General features: G+C 40.9%; 1 protein-coding gene across 1 annotated transcript; it reads right to left on the bottom strand.

The window, feature by feature from the left end:
- Window positions 1–101: 101 nt before the first annotated feature.
- On the bottom strand, window positions 102–20,811 carry LOC129111032 (tyrosine-protein kinase Yes). The gene is made up of 13 exons (XM_054623324.1): window positions 20,599–20,811; window positions 20,237–20,311; window positions 10,750–11,057; window positions 9,141–9,240; window positions 8,510–8,608; window positions 7,714–7,817; window positions 6,652–6,801; window positions 6,013–6,168; window positions 5,359–5,538; window positions 4,574–4,650; window positions 4,146–4,299; window positions 2,782–2,913; window positions 102–1,673 (listed from the first exon to the last, which is right to left on the bottom strand). Coding segments are annotated over exons 1-13 (1,746 nt in total). The 5' UTR covers window positions 20,601–20,811; the 3' UTR covers window positions 102–1,464.
- Window positions 20,812–21,685: the final 874 nt, after the last annotated feature.

Raw genomic sequence — 21,685 nt, 5'->3', positions numbered from 1 at the left:
CTTCATGCACAGACAAATCAAATGATTTCATTTCTTCTTTGCAAATCAAGTCTTTATTGTACAAATTCCTCACATGAGACTGAACCTGTTACCTCCCTCCCAAATATATTTTGCAATCTTGTCCATTTTTTATTATTAATTGTAAAAAAAACAACAAAAAAAAACACCATTTTGTAATATACAAAACCCTTCTTTACAAGCTCAGTCGTCAATTAGTGTTATTCCCATCATAATACTGCCCCAATGAATATACGAGAGCAAAATGCAAAGATTAGATCCCTGTAAAAAAACTGTCATCATTGCTTTACAAATAGTTTCTGCAGAGCAGGTTTTAGATACATGAACACCAAAGAGTCCCAAGTGCTTCAGTCAGTCAGTCAGTCAGTCAGTCAGTCAGTCACATTGTAGAAGATAAAACGATTGCTTTGTTCATGATTTCCACTTCTAGAGAGAGTCCGTAAAATCATCTTGCATTCGTGAAGTGTCATTTTCTGGCTTAGCAAGAAGCCGCAAGTCCTCGAGTTTCATCAATGTTTAACTCACTGACACATAACGCACACTGTTTTTCTGTGAGCATGCCTCCGTAGAGAGATTATACAACCACCGTCAGCGAGGGACAGAAAGAAGTATGGCAAGTCTTAGCAGAGATTTCCATATGATGATGATGGATAGTCAGGACAGTCTTCAAATGACGCTATAAAACAATGTGATATGAATACAATGTGATAAAGTCTTAAAATAATATGAAAACAAAAAAGTGAAAATGCATTTTAAAATATTAGAAAAAGGCATTAAAAGACCATGTCACAGTTCTCACTGTAGTCACTGATTTGTAACAAATAAGAAATTACACTGCAGCTGATGAAATGTAGCTTAAGTTAAGCTGTGTGGTATTAACTTTTAAATAATTACTGTGATTATGACCATCAGGCACCCCCGAGAGCTTCTCCCTGTTAGTTAAATATATTATCTCTGTTAATAATTAATTGTTTTGATGCATAATTCACCAATTTACCACAAAATAATACAATTTTGAGGCAAATGGAGCACGAGAACTCCACTTTAAACCACATGTTTTTCTATTGCAAAGGATTATCACAGCTTATTTATACAGCAATAGACTGTGTTCATGAGAAAGAACCAAACATGTAGTGTATTTAACATAACTGAAATAAATGTGTCATTAATGTTCATTGTGATAAAAATCCACATTAATAATCAAACATTACACTCACGTAAGACTTGCCTCGTACCATTAAGAAAACTAAAAGATATAAAAGTAAAAATGAAATGATGGCGGATGCTGAAAGCAAAAGCAAAAGCAAAAATCTAAAACGAGTAGAGCAAGTAGTGGTTTATGCAACTGGTTAGTCTGGTTTCCAGTCGACTTTTGGTAGCGTCGAGTAATTAAGAGCTCATGTCTTCAAGCAAGTGTCCTCCCAGGCGTAGGGATACGGGTCCAGGCTATAGGTTCTCTCCAGGTTGGTACTGTGGCTCTGTGGCGGTGAAATAGTCCTCCAGGAAGGACTGGAGGTACTCGAAGGTGGGCCTCTCGTCCGGGTCCTTCTTCCAGCAGAGCTTCATCATCTCGTGCAGGGACTCGGGGCAGCCCTGGGGGCAGGGCATGCGGTAGCCTCGCTCCACCTGCTCCAGCACCTCCCGGTTCACCATGCCTGAGGAGGAGACAGGAGACGAGGAGGACTGTCAGAGATTTTGATTGTTTTTTCGGGGGGTTTAGTTTAGGTTTCAGGGGATTCTTTTTCAAACAATTCTTTTTTTTGTATTTAAAATATCCAAAAGCACACATCATAATTTCTTTTAATTTACAAAGAGAAAAGAGGTTCAAACCAGCAAATATTTGGCATTTATTCTTCATGAATGATGCAAATAGTTAAAACAATAGATCCACAATTTAAAACATTATCTTGTTTGCTTTTTTGCCGAGAGTTAGATGCAAAGATGGATGCCTCTTCCATATCTGTTCACTACATTTTAAAGGTACAGGAGACGGTTAGCTTAGCTTAGCATAAAGACTGGAAAGAGGGGGAAACAGCTAGCCTGCCTATTTCCCAAGGTAACAAAATCCGCCAAACAGCATCTCTAAAGCTCACTAGTTAACAAGTCCATGTTTGTTGCCTGGCAACGTTTGTGACTCCAGAAAGTCATTCTAGAACCCCAGCTAACGGACTTCTAGCTCACAGACATCTTCTCATTGTACTTTCAGCGAGAAAATGAATATATTGTCATTATCCCAAATTTCCATTCCATTTCCAGTCTATTATTTGTTTCAGCGCTACATCTAATAGAAAGGGGGAGCTGTGTGAAGGTGGTGCAGGACACAGCAGGCACTGCTCCCCAGGGCGGTGTCAGTCTGGCAGATGGTTATAAACAAGAGTGGTGTTCAATCTCCTGATCGCCCTCCACCAGATGGTCTCATCTAATCTCAGACGTGTGTGTGTGTGTGTGTGTGTGTGTGTGTGTGTGTGTGTGTGTGTGTGTGTGTGTGTGTGTGTGTGTGTGTGTGTGTGTGTCCTGCAGAGGCATAAACAACCAGCACAGACAATGTCAGGCGGCTTCACTTCATCCTCAGACATTAACAAACCCGCCAGCTTGACGTCTACTGACAGACTGAAAGCTGATAACTCCACCTGTGAATCACCGCCCTCTGTCGCCAACCTGCACTTTTTTAATTCCACACCCAGAGTGTGAAATGTGTGTGTGTGTGTGTGTGTGTGTGTGTGTGTGTGTGTGTGTGTGTGTGTGTGTGTCACTGTCACTTACCTGGGTAGGGCACTCTGCCTTTGGTGACGAGCTCAGTGAGTAAGATCCCAAAGGACCAGACGTCTGATTTGATGGTGAAGCGGCCGTACAGCGCAGCCTCTGGGGCCGTCCATTTAATCGGGAATTTGGCTCCTGTAATGTTACAGAGAGGAGACGGGTGTGAGGTGATTCCACCAGAGGGCGTGTGTCTCCATGTCTGGCTTTATATCCAGTGAATCACAAGCACCATAGTGACCTACAGTCAGCCTTTCTCACAGCAGACATTTTGACTTGTCATAGTAGGAAAAGCACATGTTTTACTAATAACATTACAATGGCTCTGTCCTATTTCAGTGTCCCAGTGAGAGTGAATGTGAGCGAGCATGCAGGATACAAAGAACCTGAAACCAAAGCAGCTAAATGGAAATTCAGCCATCATTCATTTCGTTATTTACACCTGATTTGTTTTCCCTGCCATCTGGGAAAAAGACATATTGAGCATTAAGATCACATCATTGTATATACACCTCAGAGGAAAGTCTCTCTTCAAGGGATAAGAATGATTATAAAGGATATTATTAAGGATCTGGTGTTTAAAGGGTTGGTTCACCCAAATTAAAAACCTAGAGTGGCTTCCCCTGTGTCCAAGCATGACATTATGTTATTGGTTAATGTTTATTAGTCATTATATAAAGGCAATACATGAGTAATGGAAAATATAAGCACAGAACAACCACATTTTATTAAAAAAAAATCATTGTTTTCTCTTAGAAGTCACAGTTGTGGGAGGAAAAATACGTTAATGCATTTTATCAACGCGTCTTTTCAGAAACTATGTTTCGGTAAATACTAAGTAATCCACAAATTTTTCTTTTTTGGAGTTACTCTTCTACTTAGGTAGTTGTTGGTTGCATTAATAAGATTACACATTACAGCAGTGGTTGTTGCAGCTGGCGGAGATCTGCAACTCTACCGATTGCACCACTCTAGTTCAAAGTGTGTTCTCCTACATGCTTACTAAGTGCAGCAGAGCTCCATTGTATCAGGAGGCAGAAATATGAGGGGGGGGGATCTCAAAACCTGGACGAATAAAACCGAAAATATCCACATAGCCAGAAACCACGACAGATAAGCCCTTTAAGGAGCAGACATTGCAGTGAGATGAAGTGAAGTGAAAAGCGAAACTAATCAGACTGGAGCATCTGGTTTCCACTGTTATCCTAATTCACCACGAGAGGAGGAAACAACAGGGAGTCGTCCTTGTTGTGAGGTCACTTCTCTATCCTGACACCTCATTCACGTGTGTGTCTAGGTGTGTGTGTGTGTGTGTGTGTGTGTGTGTGTGTGTGTGTGTGTGTTATGTGTGCATGTGTAGGCCCGCCCACCTTGCCTCGCCGTGTACTCGTTGTCCTCTATCAACCTGGCCAGGCCAAAGTCGGCGATCTTGCACACCAGGTTGTCGGCCACCAGAATGTTGGCGGCGCGCAGGTCTCTGTGGATGTAGTTCATCCTCTCGATGAACGCCATGCCGTCAGCGATCTTAAAAACACAGACATTTGAAAGCACCTCATGACGGCTGCTTCTGTGACTCATTTTTAGCTCTTCACACATTCAGAACATCAAGCCCTCCGTCGGGCTCAAAGAGGAAGATAAATAATGAAAGAACCAAAGCAAACAAGAATACGTGTTCACCTGAGGCTGTTTTTTTAAATCAGTGGCTTAAAATAGAAAAGCTAAAATTAACATTCACTGACACAAATTCTGCACTCGAGGAATACAAAATAAAAATACAGGTATGTGTGATTTGTCTCACCTGTGCAGCCATGTCCACCAACAACGGGAGCTTCAGGAATTTGCCGTCACCCTCTTTGAGGAAGTCGAGTAAGCTTCCTATAAAAGCAGCGACAGTGAGAAGCTGTAACTGCAGAGCTGCCATGATATACTGTAGGAGCAATAAAAGGGCCACGATACCAGCTGAATACCAATGTTCTGCTATATGAAATGCTAAATATTTCAATTTAGCCCCGATCCTTACTATGCCCGGGTTTGGAAATTAAACAGAATATCAAAATCAGCTTGACTGTGAATTGGTATGCGATTCGAAGAGGAACTGTGGAGAATATCACATCAGTTAATCCACGAGATCAAAACAACACGCAGTAGATCAACAAAACTGAGACACACATGTTCACATAGAGGCATATCTCATAGATTTAACATTTACACACACATAAATCTAATTACTAAAAAAAATACACGCATTGCAGCTATTGCTTTGAAAAGCTCCCACAAATCCACTGCAGTTTTCAATGAAACATTCCCAGTTTTAGGCCTCAGGGAACCACAAGGGACTCTCAAGGCACTTTCAATCTGTGCATCACATTAATTAAAACATCCATGAAAATTTACATTTTTCAGTGCAGTGCCTGGAAAACCGAAACCCAGCAAGATCAATTTTTATGCCTGAGAAACCTACAAGCTAAGACTTTGCTTTAATATTCAGTTTTAGTTTTCTTCTTCTCCAAGGTTGAGAGATCTCAGAAAGTCAGTTTAAATGCAAAAACAATAGAAGGTTTTCAGGTATTTTTCTGCGTGTACCTTTGGCCATGTACTCTGTGACAATATAGATGGGTTCCTCGGACACCACAGCATAAAGAGGAACCAGCTTGTCGTGCCTGAGCTTCTTCATGATCTGGGCCTCTTGGAGGAAGGCCTCGGGCGACATGGTGCCCGGCTTCAGCGTCTTTATGGCCACCTTAGTGGTGCCGTTCCACGTGCCTGCAGAGACAAAGAGAGGGATTGAAACGCCCACAGGCCTCAAGGGGTAATAAGCGATACTAACGTGCCGGGAGCTAGACAATATCATTAATTAGGTCTTGTAATTGCTCAGACATGTGCTGTCATGCGCGCACTCCTCGCAGAAGAATGCCTGGGATGAGCGGATACGAGCCTGGCGGGTTCGTGAAAGGTACAAATAAAGTTTGTCTTGAGCTGAGTGAGATGATCTCTGGAGATAAAGAGAGGACAACAAACAGAGGAAGCAACTGCAGGAAGTGGATAATTCCCCAGTTTGGACAGAAATAGACACATGAATACAGGCGTCGTGTCCGACTACACAGATCTGGACTGATTTTGAAGAGCATTACAGCATCTAGATAATTACCAGGAAATATTAAACAAATGTGTGAAGCCTGAAAGCATTTTTTTTTTTTAAACATGTTCCCGCGAGTATATCGTCTGTCTCTCTCTTACCCATCCAGACCTCTCCGAAGCAGCCCTGGCCCAGTTTGAGCTCCAGTCGCAGGGACTCCCGGGGGATCTCCCAGGCATCCTTAGCGAGCCCCTGGGTCTGTGGCTTCACCGTGGGGCAAACCGTGGTCAGCCTGTGGCAAAGCCCGTCGGCATGCTCTGTAATAAAAGAACGAGTCGCAGAGATCAAAAACGCTACATCACACCCAGCAGCGTCACAAACACACACATATCAGTCCTCGAAACCAGCGTTTTAAAGTCTGTTTCATACATCATTGATGTGGATGAATTCATGCTCTTATACTAACTGTGATGAAATATAAATGAGATATACCAAAAACCCCTCTCCAGAGTCACACTGCAATGAAGTGGGATAACAGAGATTTAACCTCAGCTCTCCTCAGGTCGGAGACGAGGCCCCAAAAATCCTAACTGCTCCATCAATTGTGATTAAAATTAAAGACTATTCATCTCCGGGGCCTTTTTGCAGGGGCGGCACAGAAAGCTGCACGGTGGCACAAAGCAGCAGGTGTGACCGAGAGTAATTTTCAGGGGTGATGAAAGAGTGATGATGAATAATGAATGAGAGACGACAGAGAGAGAAAAAGTGAGAGTGAGAGGGAAGCTTTGCAAACTGCATACCTGTGTAGTGTTTGACAAGCTTCTGTAACGTGTCAAACTGAGCTCGGGTAGTGATGTAGTATCCCCCGCTGTCCAGCTTGCGGATCTTGTAGTGTTTCACGTTGTCTCCTTTGGCATCGTCCCAGTCTCGTATGGAGAGAGAGTAAGCACCTGGAGGAGACGAGGGACATGCTCTTCATCCATCGAAACAAACGTGTCAAAGATTGGACTGTGTGGTGCCGACAAAAAGATCAAACGCTGGTACTTTTTTATCACAGTTATTTGTTAATGATTGCCTCTCCTCCACATAGTAACTCCTTTGTTTCTTAGAATTGATTTTTCTCCATCAGTTTGGTGTGGCGAACGGCTTTAAATACTCTGTAGATCGCACAAATCCGTATCAACTTGAAAGGTGCTGGATCAAGAAACAAACTGAGTGCAGAAGATCAGCAGACTGAACTCATTGCTCCCAAATGAAGCTAACGTATTTTATCAGTTACTGACAAAAGACAAAGAGCATATTAGCATTTAGTTCAAAGCCTCATAGAGCAGGGCTGTTAGACTGTTTCACTGTATTCTCCGTTTCTTTTATCTCCCTATTTCTTACTACAACTTTTACTACTTCTCTTCTTCCTGGAAAGCGTCCGTCTTTAAAAGGGCTCCATGAATACATTTTGCTTGCCTTGTATGTGCTCTAAATACTACTACACCCATGATTGTCAGCTGACGTTGCTGCTGAGAAAGAACCGTTGTTGCAGAATTCATCAACGCTGACCCAGAATCTTAAAAGTGAACTGATATAAAGTGTTGAATTTCTTATCAGGATCCTATCAACTCAGTTCGGGTGTTTGCGTGCTTCATGTCAAAATGCTCAGTGGGAGTTGTAGCGAACTTCTTTCCTTACATTTGAATTTTTAATCGCAGAGCCTGACGTTTTCTGATGCGGTTGCTGATCTTACGTGCTGATGATGAAACCGGGTCAGTTTTGAGTCCATACGTGCCTTTAAGTGCTCCAACTTCTAGCAGGCTAGCATCGTCCGCGGCGCTGCTACACTACTCTGTTTATAAAGAAGTGATCATCACCTTTAGTAGTTTCACTTTCTCGCACCAGGAAAGTTCCTCGATGGTTTCCTGGATTCAGCAGCAACCTCTCAGCATCTTTACGTCCCATTTTACCAAAGTACCACCTATCAAGAGAAATCGTATACATTAATAAAACCAGCCAAACTCAAACTTTAAAGGTCACATACCATGCAAATTTTTCAGGTTCATATTTGTGTATTTGGGTTCTACTAGAACATTTTTAAATGCTTTAATGATTCAAAAACACCTTATTTTTCCTCATACTGTCTGTCTGAATATACCAGTATTCACCCACTGTCTGAAACGCTCCATTTTAGTGCAATGTCTCTTTAAAAAAGCTCTGTCTGCTCTGATTGGCTTGCAAATAAATGATTGTGCACCTTTGCAAAGGTAGTTCTCAAGTTGTAGGTGGAGCTACTCAGATGGTGGCATATTCTAATGAGCCTGCATGTGACATGGGAAGGGAAGCGAAATCTGATTGGCTTGATGAATCACATGTTTTCTGATTTAAAAACCGACTAGGCTGTATTATTTCAGTTTGTGTGTTGGTAGGCTCTCCAGATACCCAAAAGTATGTGGACAAGCACTTAAAAAGTGAGTTTTTCATGATATGTCCTCTTTAATTGGTGACTGAGAATATAACTTGTAAAATCCCATCATGGAGCTTCATCCAAGTCGTAAAGCCGTTATTATTTGAACCGTGTTGTTAGCCATGTGAGACGGGATCATGCTAGTGTTATTTGTCTCCTGGTGCAGACGCCGTAGACGGAGTAATGAGGCTGTAACAAGGCCTTACTCTTCAGCCTGGATGGAGTCAGCAGGGGCCACATAATTGCTGGGGATGTAGCCGTTCCTCCCCGTGTTGATGGAGCGAGCCTCCCACCAGTCTCCCTCTCTGCAGGAGGACAATGACACAGGAGAGATGAGACAAATGACTCGGCCATTTAACCGTCAACCAAGGCCTGGTACCATATCCTGCTAGGACTGATACGCTGGATGAAAACCAGATACTAACGGTTATTATCCTCCCTTTAGCTAGCATGGTGGCTTACCGAAATTGGTTTGAGGGCACATAGGTTTTTGAGTAATTTGTTCTGCATTAATTGAAACCCCCTGATTCTTTCAAAATGTGAGGTAGGACTGAAAAACACCGTCACAATGGAAATTCAATAAGACTAATCTACTTTACATGACAATGCTGCAACCTCAGGCGACAATTCTGCCTCAGAACAAATTAAATAAAAGTGCTTTCTTGCTGCACTGTGCAGAAAGCAAGCATCGGGAAACAAGTCGCAATCAAACGCATTCATTAATACAGACACACAGGGAACAGGTGCGGTTCAGGATTACTGCTCGAAAGGGAGTCATCTCGTAATCACTGGAAAACAGATCTAAATAAAAGAGAGAGAAACTGGGAAGATGCTTACGTGTTGTTGATGATCTGGAAGCGGTCCCCTTTTTTAAAGGAAAGATCGTCAGTTGTTCTAGCTTCATAGTCATACAAGGCCACAAAGAAGGTAACGCCACCTAAAAAACACAAAACACAGACGCATTTGTGATGAAAAACTACCTTTTTAAAGTGAGTAAACACATAATAGTAGAGGGCATTATGATGCTGAAGACTAGGGGGACTGCATCAGAAACACAGCTGTTTTATTTGTGTGTGTGACTGTTTAAACGGCCTATTAAGGGAGATAAATCTGTCTTGCCAAGGTCTGAGAGCTCAGACTGTATTGATTTTCTATGCTTTATAATTCTGCAGTATGAGTGCTTCCCCTGCATGGAAACACGACTGTGACTAGACTCCAGAAGGAAAGTCGATGCATGAAAGGAGTTTTTAATAGGATCGTCTCCCTAGGAGTCATAATCTATATCCCTAATAGCCATATTATTATCACATGTTATATGTTTTGCAAGACACAGTTCAGTAAATGATAAGTCACCCCATCTTTCCGTCCCATGTCAGCATCCTGTAAATCATTCACCCTGCTGTACAGCCACACCCTTTAGACAGATGATATTCATATACCGACCACCGACAACAATGCTGTACACAGTAATCTCGTTATCCTAAACCATGGCAGTGCCCCCCCCCCCCAGAGCAGATAATCCAACATGGAGGAGGATTACAACCCCTAAATCCCGATGGAAACAGGAGGGTTCGATCTCATCTCTTTGCTCATCAGGATGGCTGTAAGCTGCTCAGACACATTTAGGGTGATCACAGATGATAACAGGACCTGTGTTAACCCTAACAGGGAAAAGCTAGTTAAAACCACAACGGCTAAGGCATCAGCCGTGACCCCGACATGAGGGATCAGCATACTCACCACGTTAAGATAAGTGTTAAGTATTTTTGCACGTTTTAGAACCATTTACTGTCATACACAACCATGTACACTGCTGATTATTCTCCTCAACATTGTTCATTTTATACTTATACCACCATTCTCTTCTCTAAGATAAGCTTTGTCCAGATCAATCAAACTAAAACCCTTTAAATTTGCCCTTAACAGGTGTGCTGGATAATGAAAACCACTTGATCAAAAATCCTGATGGGTTCATGAATGTGTGTTTCAAATTTCATGGCAAACCATCAAATAGTTGTTGGGAAATTTTACTCAAAACCAAAAATATCAACTTAACAGTGGCGATTCTAAATATATTCAATATCACTTCAATCAGTCGATCAAGTCAGTCAGATTTATTTCTATATGTAATACCATGCCGCTTGCATGAATGAAACATGATGGATTACACATCTGCAGCAAGTCAAGACTCAACAACTTGATTTCAAATATGCAATTCAAATCCATATGGTTTAAAAAATTAGATTCCATACAGGATTATGGAAATACTACAGCGAAAAGCTGATTGAAGGATACAAAGATTACAAGTAGCTGCTTGGAAGATAAGAAGAAACTAAAACCCAATGATACGCTCTAATATAAATGTGGTCAGCATTTAAGCAAATAGGCTCTCCATGAGGACCCTCATCAGCATTGTAATGACATCTTACAATGAAACACTACTCACTTGAGACAGCGCCAGAGAACGAGTTGGACACGGGGCCGGAGAAGGAGGATGACGCTCCTCCGAAGGGGGTCATGGCAGACGCGCCACCAAACGGCGTGAGGGTGTGGTTGAAGTTTGCAGCCCCGGAGCCTGACGAAGAGGAGGGAGGTTGGTTCTGCTGCTGCTGTGTGGGATCCGGTCCGTAGTGACCCACGTGAGGCGTGGTTATGGTGGCGTTGGGGTCCGACGCCGTGGAATTCTCCGGCCGATACTTCATCGTAGGGCCTTTGTTCTCTTTGCTCTTTATGCAGCCCATCGTCTCGTCCTGCCTGGACAGACGCAACACAGAACAGTCACTTTAATGGCGGCGGATTAAAGAATAGAGCATTCAATTCATCAGTGATGATACGTAAATAAAGTAAAGGGCCAAGGGAGGTACAGGATTAACCATCATAAGGCCTGTAGGCGCATGAACACGCGTTATGAAACGAAAAATCTAATGACCTGATATTTTCATGTGAATCATTTTGTTGTTGCGACCCACTAAGACTATAAGCCATGTGGTAACTGGGACATATGGGTAAATGATAAATCCGCTTTGAGCCACGCACGACCCAAAGTGTAGATTCAGTCGAGCATGCATGCTTTGAGGTATGACAACTGCAAAACGGATGGATGGAGGGTGATTATCATTTTACATTGTTGTGATCCATTACATGTCATCGTTGTTCCACAAAGAGATTACTTCATGTTTACAGACAAATGACAGATTACAAGCAATCTAAAGCCTTGAAATGGAGAAAATGGGAACTTAGTATCTGCTGTGTTTTACATTTAAAAATCAAAGAGCCCTTTTAGGGGCCCTCAGACCATGGATGTATTACTACACATGCCTACTGGGCACAGACCCAGAGGCCCAAGGGTTCAGGGGTTACTGGGCCAGAACAGCATGATGTTCATAGTTATAGTTTTATGGAAAGTGAATTGAATAAGATGCAAAATGATCACGAAGGGAATCAAACATACCCCACAGGTACACAAAACAACTGCAAAGAGAGGCAGAACAACTATACAGGGACTCAAAATAACCTGAAACTGAATCAAAATGACCACAAAGGGATGCAAAACAACTACAGAGAGACTCAGAATGACCAGAAAGAGATGCAAAATGAGTACAAAAACAAGCAATACAACCACAAAGACTCTAAGTGACCACAAAGAGTCTACTAAGAGATGCAAAAGGGACGCAAAGACACTCAAAACAACTACAAAGACACCAACAGCGAGTACTGAGGGGTCTTTAACATGTCTGAACCCACAAACACAATGTCTCATAATCCGTCCAGGCCTCAGTCTGACCACGCTACGGGATTTCAAAACATCGGTGAGTCTCCATTTGCGTGGTTGTCATTCCTCCTGCTAACATAATTTGGCCAGAGTCTCTTCCTGAGGCATTCTTTTGTGAGGTGAAGGCCCCGAAAAATGTGGAGACAATCAGACACGCTCGTAAAAGAAGTCTGAGCTCGGGGAGATCAGAACGTTTTCCTTCTCCAAGAACAACAGCTGCTGGAGGAGTTGGACTCGGTTAATTGGCGCAGACACATTACAAGACAGTTAAACAATAGAGGACTGAAGTGAAGCAGGAGCTTTTTTTATTCAGCGATGTGGAGTGTGAAGGCAGACTGAACAAACGCAGTGCTACCGAGCTGCTTTGCGGCACAGTCGGTGACAGGGGTGACGAGATTACAGGGTCACAGAAGAGGATCTGCTAATACACCTTTCACTGGTTTTTTTGGAACAGTGGCCTTGATTTTGGGAGGTGGGAGGGATTTTTTTTTTTACCTCATCAGCGAAAGAGTGGGCGCATCCGAGAGTTCATCGAGTTCTCCGGCTGAACTGCCAAGGAAATCAACGAAATGGGGACCAAACCGCAGAAACCTTCCAAAGATTCAGAGCACTTTGCTCAAATAAAACCGTACAAGCGTTTAAATTGCAGGTTGCAGCTCTTGCCGAGCGCTGGCCGTCCTCTACAAAAAAAAACATTTTATGAGCGGCCAGTCACTGAAGAAGTCTGAAGCAGATTTCTTTAAAAAAAATGTCTTCAAAGGACCAATAAATCTAATCTCAGACGTTAGATCTTGAGCCAGTGTGTTGAGAATGTTGGTATGGAAAAGAAAAAAAGACGTTTAGTGTCAGAGCCAACCTTTCCTTTAACCTCCAGACAAAACCAGTGTCACGGAAAGACAGCAGAGGGCTTCACTCGGTGGCTTATTCAGCTATGGTGGGCTGTTGTTTCATCATCAAACAACCGAGAGTCTGGCTCAACGGATCGGCAGTGAACTCACCACGCCATAAAACCCTGGACAGCGTCCCAGGATTTATATGGGAAGATGTTTTTCTCTTCCAAAATTGAGACATCAGCCGTTAGATAGAAGTGACATGACTCTGCCAAAATTAACATTAATGCATAAACACTGAGCTGAACTAGTTGAGCCTTTGAAAGAATAAAAAAAACAAAAAAACATATTAGCATATTGTCATTTGTATTCATACTGTGTAAGAAGCTTGCTTAATAATTATGCATAAGGTTTTTTTCTTAACTGCATTGTCTCCCTGCACGCTGCTTACATTGCATTAAAAAGCATCATCTCTCTCCTCTCATTTCCTGTCATCCCTTTAATGTATACTTTCTAATACAAATACAGAAAATAAATACTTTTATTAATTTACTTCATAAAAAATATCAAACACTTGCTGACTTAAGCTTTACAAAAGAAAAGATTCATCTGTGTTTCTGTCCACCACTTTGGTCCAATAAAAACAATGATGGATGAATTGAAGCTTTCTACAGATATTCAACATTCCTAGAGGATGAATGAATCTTTGGTGATACCTTGACTTATCTTTTGTGCTATCATCAGATCACAATTTGATTTTACTTACTTTACTACTACTTTGTTCAGTACAATTGATTTTCTACTGTTTTTTATTGCTTATTTATAATACTTGTTTTTTTATTTTCATTTTTTATTTTTATTTTTATCTTGTCTTTCTTTACTATGTCTCTTGTGTGCACTTTACTCTATGCTGCTGTAAGCCTGCAAATGTCCCCGCTGCGGGACTAATAAAGGATTATCTTATCTTATCTTATCTTAATAAAACTGGTTTATGACCAAATATCTGCAGAACTTTTGTTTAGTGCTAATTGGCAAATGTTAGCATGCTAACATGCTTAACAAAGATGGTGAACCTGGTAAATATTACAACCTAAATGCTAACATCAGCATGCATTTAGTTTAAATGGCCACTGTGCGGAAACACAGGGGCCACAAGATGTTGTGTTTTATTATTTAAAACACTTTGTTCTTTGGCTTATGGTTAAAGACGGTAAGCTGTTCCAGAGACAAACAGCAAACAGACCAAGCAATGACTGAAACAAGTGTTAGCAGCAACCCTTATAAGGATTAAATATACAGAAAGATCTAGACGAATGTCACAGCAACCAAGAGAGAAAGTTTTTCATGCTTTACATCCTGAGTTTTTTATGCAGTGTTACAAACACACAGAATTCCATCACGCTGCAGCAGAAGAGCATTGTTGGAGTCAGCAGACAGGGTGTGTGCAGTCATATGACATATGTTTCCACCATCTTTACCAAGAGCTGAACTCAAACTAAACCATACTACACAGATGCCCTTAATTCCTCTGGGGAAAAAAGTCTTTAAATTATGGTAAATCGCTGCGTTTTATGCACATAAAAATATGATTTTTATGTGCTATATAGACTTGGAGAATAGTCTCCAAGTCAGACTATTCGCACTGACTCCAGGGAGACAAGTAGAGCTCTGCAAAGCGACAGCATAACTTAAATTAAATTCCCTTTAATGTCTGTGTGTGGGCATTAAGACAATGATCTGATGTAGGAGAGAAACTGACAGGGGGAACAGCAGGATGGGGGGGGGGGGGCAACCAGGCCGACAGTGCCCGCTATACCAGCTTGAACTAGGAGGATTATGAGGATGGAGGATTTACCCTAAGAGGATAATAGCAGAAAACAAAAAAAAGGAGTGACCACCAGGGCCGGGAGCTGAAACAGTGCCATCCCCAGACTCCACTTGCACACGCCCATTTTGGTGGTGTCAGTGAGATGTGATGACCTTCCATCCGTTGCCATTACGTCATGACACCGGGGGCTTCATCCACACTTCAGATTGCAACACCAAAAATGAGACTGCAGCGGCCAAGGAGGAGGTGGAAAAAAAATTGTCTTGGGTGGCATCTGAGGCCACAAAGAGTAAGATGTCTTAATGAAAGGTGTCTGAGAACGATTGCCCTTCATCTTAAATAAATAATCCAAATCTGAGCAGCCAGACTGGATCTTAAATGTCAAACCTCACTGACTTTAACATTCAAGTCGTTTCACTTAAACTCAAGCTCATTCCTGAACAGCGGAGCCATGAAACCACAGGGAAAAAGCTGCCTTGCTGCTAATAATAGCAACTTATTCTTATTGCTGACAACATCTCTCTAGCCCCAGGATGATAACATGACCTACAACAGCACGCAAGAGGACACCAGTTAGAGCCAAACATTAACAATGAAAGAGGAAGGTGAAGAGTTTAGATGAGGAAGATTACATGTCATCACAAAAAACAAAACGTGTAGGATCCTTCCTCCATCAGTGGTGCTATTATAGTCCGGAGAGACGGAAAATAAAGAAGAATCGAGCTTGACTTTTCATTCAGCTTCAGTTAAACCGCTGTGATCTGATTCAGACTGTTTGAAATGATCTGCTAAAGGCAAAACATGTCTCTTTCTTTAGACAGCATGAAATCTGAAAAACAAAGATGTGTATTCTTTTATTCAGTGCTACCAGATGCTTTTTCTTTTTTGTGTGGACTACAGAAAATTAAAAATAAATAATAATAATTCTCTTAGTTTCTTGAAGTTGACTTTATCTCTCAGTAGTATTCAGTAACACAGACGAGACACTATCTTTGGGGTCTGTCAGCTACTGTGGAACGGATATCTGCAGAGATTATGTGTCTTACAACCAGCAAATCCCCAAAGATGTTCAGTTTACTATCATTTGTGACGAAGAAAAGCATCAAATTCTCTCATTTGAGAGGCTGAAAACATGAAATATTTGTCAGTATTGCTTAAAAAATTACTTTAAACCATTATTTTCTTATCAAAATAACAATTTACAACAATCAACTACATGTTGGACTCTTCTAAAATAAGTTATTTAACCCACTTGCTGTTATGTATCAACAAAGCTACCGACACAGCAAATATAACTAAACACATTGCTTGCAAGAGGATGAGCAACAACAGATGTGAGATCCAGATTGACCTTTGACCTCTCATGTCCCTTCATGTTTCCACCATGAACATACAGATGTTTAAGGCCTAACTGTACATATTCTAGTGTAATAACCTTTAAACCTGCACTCTTCTTATCAACAACCTGCTTTCGGTTTCCTCCACCCCTCCCCGCTCCGACCACAGTGGAAGAATTCCACCCAGGCTTCACAAAATGCTGATAAGTCAAAGGAGAGCTCAGTGGGGCTTTTTTTTCCCTCACACAATCGTGGCCAGAACGATGAAGAAGTTTGGGTGCTTGCAGTGGCCATGGTTCAGAATTTTAAACACGTCTGCAGAGACAGAGTTCAGCTGAGTAAGCTGACTGTGCAGGATTACTGATCCACATTCACTGTTGTGGTTGTCAGACACAAAGAGATGCCTTTAGCTTTAAAACACTTTAATTAAGTTCAGATTGGATGATTAATCACGTAGAGAGACTCACACTTTATTGGCAACAATTTAAATCATTATTTAAAAGGCAAAGAATGCCAGGTTTTGCTGCTTTTTCTTTGTTTTATACCACTTGGAATGATTGCTTTTGGTTTTCAGACTGTTAGATGGACAAAACAAGCTTTTAAAAGACTTAAGGGGCTTTAAATATTAGATAACGAAAATAACCTTTACTTGTAGCCTTAAACACAAATTATAAAAGCCTTTTTTCTCAACTAATGTCCTCATATCATCTTATGCAGAACTAGCAAACTGGCTAAAGATGTAAATATGAGTTGTTTGTTTCATCAAGACTGTGAGGCTGTTCTTAGCTTCATGTTAGCTAAATGCTAGCATCATCGATCACTAAACATCCCATAACATCCCTTTTCCAACTAATCACAAGTGGGGATTGGCTGCTTTATTTTACTGTAGTATTTTAAATTACAAACCTTTTAATATTTTTATGACTGTTACAAAGAAAAAGCAAGCATTTTGAAGTAATATTTGACATGTACACATTAATGATATTAAAATGTGTTAGGGTTTGATTGAAGTTACTTGTCGGTGTACTATAGAGAAGTGAGAACATAAATGACAAATGTTATTGAATCAAAAGGGTTAAGTTATGATAGAAGTAAAGTATAAAACATTGAACAAAAGTAAACTTGCCATCTGGCCGAAAAGACTTATTTGAAATATTTTGCATATCATGCATTATAAATGAACTAAACTCTGATTCTAAAATATATTTAGTTTTTTTTCAGCATCTTACTTTATTGAAACAAACTCCACTCCTCCGGGGTTTAGGTTTTCTAGACATGATGAAGTTGACATTTGGCCACAAATCAAACAGCCGAGCTGAAGCGTTTGAAGGACTTGGGTCTGAGTGAAACCCGGCCCAGAATCCCGTCAGACAGCTGTGAACGTCTGCAGAACGGGAAGATCTCTGGAGCTTTACTGGGCTTCAGATCTGCAACAGATGCTGTCTATACCGCCATCTCCCCCACATTCCTCTGATACCAAAGGGTTAAAACTGGGTTTGGAGAAAAAAATCACGTGACGTTACGGATGTGAAGCCTCAGGGCGTCTATGGAGAAACATCACTAAGTGACTTCAGGCTGCCCGACTGTTTTACTTTGAAATAAAGCCGCATATAATCATCGACCATCTTTAGAATCAAAACTTCAGTCTAAAGTAAAATGCTCTCTTGGAAATTTAAGTTAATCTGATCCCTTATTTTAACACAAGTCCTCCTAGAAAAGCTTTTTGTTGTGCTCATGTGAGTTTCTGTGCTGCCACAGAACACATCACACATTTTCTGGAATAAACCTGTCTCATGGGAATACCTGAATACTGGCACCTGAGAGTGGGCTAAGTGTGAGCTATTTTGGAAATCTGAGTGTGTCTACAAATTTGTCAGCACATAACAGGGCGGAGTGTTTGAAGTGTCAACATCTAATAGAGTGACCACGTGAGGGCCTGGATCGGGCCTGTTTTCTCTGCAGAAACGTATCCAGACCACATCACAAACTGACTGCTGACGAGAAGATCATCTGAAGATTTCTGCTTTAAAAAAAACATCATATTTTTCAATCAAAGTTCAGTCTGTGTCGTCTCTCTTGCAGCAGTGCTTCTTTTTGGATGTTTGTATAAAAAATATTAAGGCTTTTTCTTTTTTGGTGTTACTTGTTTTCCTAAAATAATTTGTAAAACAGATAAATCCTTCATAGAAAAACAACTACTGTGGGTACATGATATTCTCTTTATTTGTTCAAGGTTATTTTTTATACCTTTGTGTGTTTTTGTAGCCTATATTTATATATTTATGTATATACTTAATGCCTTTCCTCACTATGTTTTGACTGATCATTTGCAACAGGGGTGGTAAATAAAGTGTCTGAGCACTTGTTTATGGGGGAGCATGTTTTTGTATAAACACTGAAATGTTCATCTTTATGTACCTTTTTGTACTTTTTGTATATGTAGCATTGATATTCTATAACTGCAAATGTTTAATATACATTGTATTTTCTTACCAATATTCAATTGACTATTTGCAACAGGCATGGTGTCATTATGGGTATTTAAGATGGCGACTCTCTTTGCTTGTCAGAAGTCTGGGGAAGAACCTGGTGCTGGAAACGTTACACAGCAAATATAAACTCCTTCTAACAGGAGCTACTTGGCGTGCGGATCTATCAGTTTTCATTCATTTTCGATCGCAGTTTCACATGTTAGCTTTTCAAATGTTGTCCACTGCCTTTCTCAAATCCCGAAACATTTAGTCTGTAACTCTTTCCCTGGGGCTAGAAAGACAGGAAATCAGAATTTGTGATGATAAATGAGCTACAGATTAAACGGCGTAGTAACGTTGCACCCATCTCACACCCCCGATTTGCATCCGCTTGACACTGACCTTACTAAGCTGTTCTGGGGTCAGCAATTACGTAATAGGTATTTTGTCAATGTCATTTTAAAAGTCAGTATTTAGGCTACTACCACGTGTTAAATAAAAATGTTTTTAAAATGGTTCCACACAGTAAGGTGAACCAGTTCTACTGCCACACTTAAATAAAATGTAAAATGCATAACTTTGCACTGCTGTTGAGCGATATGGACAGAAATAAATTAAATCTTCCTTTGGTGGAAGAGATCTTGCAGAATGGGTCAACAAAGTCACTGTCCATTAATTGTCTAAAGAATGGTGCCATGTTTTAATAACATATATCTTAGAAATTGCGGTATCCCCCTTTAACTTCCTTCACTCCCTGAAGTTCACCAGCCCTTATATGGATTCATACAAGCAATGATCCAGTCACTGTTGTGCAGAGCTGTTCAGGATTTAGCTGCATCCTTTACGTGACATGTTCATCAAGCATAACAGTCAGTTTAATCTGAGGTAATGAGGAGAATCCATCAGTCCCTGAACTCAACGTGGAGGTGGGAAAGCAAAAGCAAAAAACTGGGGAAGACACAGAATAAACTGTGACTCAGCTGTTCGATCAGGAATATTGAGTTCACACCAAAGAGGGCCTGGACCTCCTCTTCCTCCTTAACCTGCTTTACTGCTTTTACTATAATCTGACTCAGCACGAGTCAAATATTGGGTTAAACAACTGAAATGATGAGGTGGCACTTTTGCATCTTGTGTCTGGCTTTAAATCAAACACAATAAGTGCAAAATATCTGATGAAACGGGAGAACATTTTTGTGTGAGAGTTAATAAAAACAGACAGATAACATGAATGAAATCACTTCTTTTCACTTGAGTTTAACTGAAAACCTTTTGATTTACTACGATATCAAATACCATATAAATGAAACAATATATTATGAAATACGTAACATGCTTAAATGTTATTACAGTGTAAAATATACGTGGTATGCTGACCTTGTCCTACTTTAACTAATGTATCTGCCTTCTGATATGGGTTCAGTAATATTCCTGAGGGACTTTAAGCACATGCTGTATCTTCACTGAATTTTTAACCTATTTAAAAAAAAAAATGATGTGCTGATTAATTCATAGCTGCTGGTTTGCAGGGAGGATTACATGCATGCTGGAGTCTACACACAGGTTATATATGTGTATTATTATAGGACAGTTCCATTCCTTTGTTGGTGACAGGTCAGACAGGCGAGCAGCTGCGGTTCGGCCCATCCTTATCTAATCCTGCTCACAAAGACCACTTTCATTTTTGGATGTTACCTTCTCAAATCCGCCTTCTTATTCTTCTTCTTATTCTTCTTCTTGGTGTCTCCTTTTTTTTTTCTTCTTCCCCTCCTAAATCAGATCCAGGAGAAAGAAAAAAAAAAAGAAAAATCAGAGTTATTCCAACCGGGACCGAACCACCTTCATCCTCACTTCATCCATCCAGCAGGAGAGGAAAAAAAACACACAGATTTAATGCTGAAGTTAAATCAATCAGTGAGGACGCAGGAGGCTGGCACAGTCATCACAGAGGATTAATCCAGCTATTTAAAAAAAAAAAAAAAAAAAAAAAAAAAAAAAGTCAGATCCTTGAAGTGTCCCAGCTCTTTGTAGCCTCCACTTCCTACTACTAAACTTACATCAACCCCCACCGCACAACAACATGGCCGACCCTGTCTGCGGGACTTGGAGAGCCGCACACAGCTGGAGAGATCCGTCCAGTACAGCTGATCTGAGAACAGCTGATCTCAGAACAGCTGAGGAGACCAGGCGACCGCACCAAGGAGGGGGACCGGCTGAATAGAGAAAATGATAAAAGAGATGATCATGTGAGAGAGACGAGAGGAGAGCGGCCCGGCAGACTGGAGGGTGGATTTCATGTGTGGAGAAAAGGGTGGACTCTAAGCGTCCTCTATGTGTGCTCACATCAGGCACAAGTCTGGAGCTATAGCCCCCCCTGCTGGTTGCTGTGCTGCTGGTACTGCAGCTGCCACATCTGGAGCTCAGGGGAATCTGAATCTGAATCAGCTTGATCTGCCAAGTAGGACGGAGGCCAGGGGCAACTGTAACTATTTTGGATTTGGATGTCATTAGCAAATGCCAGAGCCGTTTAATGAGAGTTACATCATTTTACAGCAATGGCTGCACATGGTGCCTTTTAATAGTTCCTGGAAAGTTAGCAGCGCATTATAGCAGTGCAGTCTAGCAGTGCAACAGACCGTTCCTGATGCACTTTTAAAAAGTAAAAGACATTTTACATTATCAGCACAACTAATTTAAATGAGCATGTGCATTAAAGCATGTTAGTGATTTTGCACCACTAAATTAGTAGATTAAGAGAATGTTAACGGATAACAGATTAAGGTAATGAACCATACAGGATAAAGTTAGCGACAGCAAATCTGAATCTGAATCAGCTTGATTATCCAAGTAGGGGAGACCGGAGGCAACTGTAACAATTTCTGATTAAGATGTCCTCACTAAAAAACAGCCGTTTAATGAGTTATGTCATTTTACAACACATAAGGGTAAACACGACAAGAACGACCTATGATTTGTAAATTGTTTTCTCTTAAGGCCATTTTATCAAACATGTGTAATTAGAGTGGTACTGCAGTGATCTAAAAAAAAACTAAACTAGTGATGTTAAAACTATAGATGATCACAAAAAATGACCAAAACTTAAATTGGGGCATAAAGTCCACACCTCATTTCCAGAGGCAGTTT

This window comes from Anoplopoma fimbria, chromosome 21 (assembly GCF_027596085.1).
Source record: "Anoplopoma fimbria isolate UVic2021 breed Golden Eagle Sablefish chromosome 21, Afim_UVic_2022, whole genome shotgun sequence".
Lineage (NCBI taxonomy): Eukaryota > Metazoa > Chordata > Actinopteri > Perciformes > Anoplopomatidae > Anoplopoma > Anoplopoma fimbria.
This window is presented reverse-complemented; position numbering and strand designations above follow the sequence as displayed.

Excerpts from the sequence above, each read along its gene's own strand:
- LOC129111032 (XM_054623324.1), bottom strand. Across the intron at positions 2,914-4,145 it reads CGAGTACACGGCGAGGCAAG|GAGCCAAATTCCCGATTAAA; the intron begins GTGGGCGGGCCT and ends GTAACATTACAG. Across the intron at positions 1,674-2,781 it reads AGGCAGAGTGCCCTACCCAG|GCATGGTGAACCGGGAGGTG; the intron begins GTAAGTGACAGT and ends TCTCCTCCTCAG.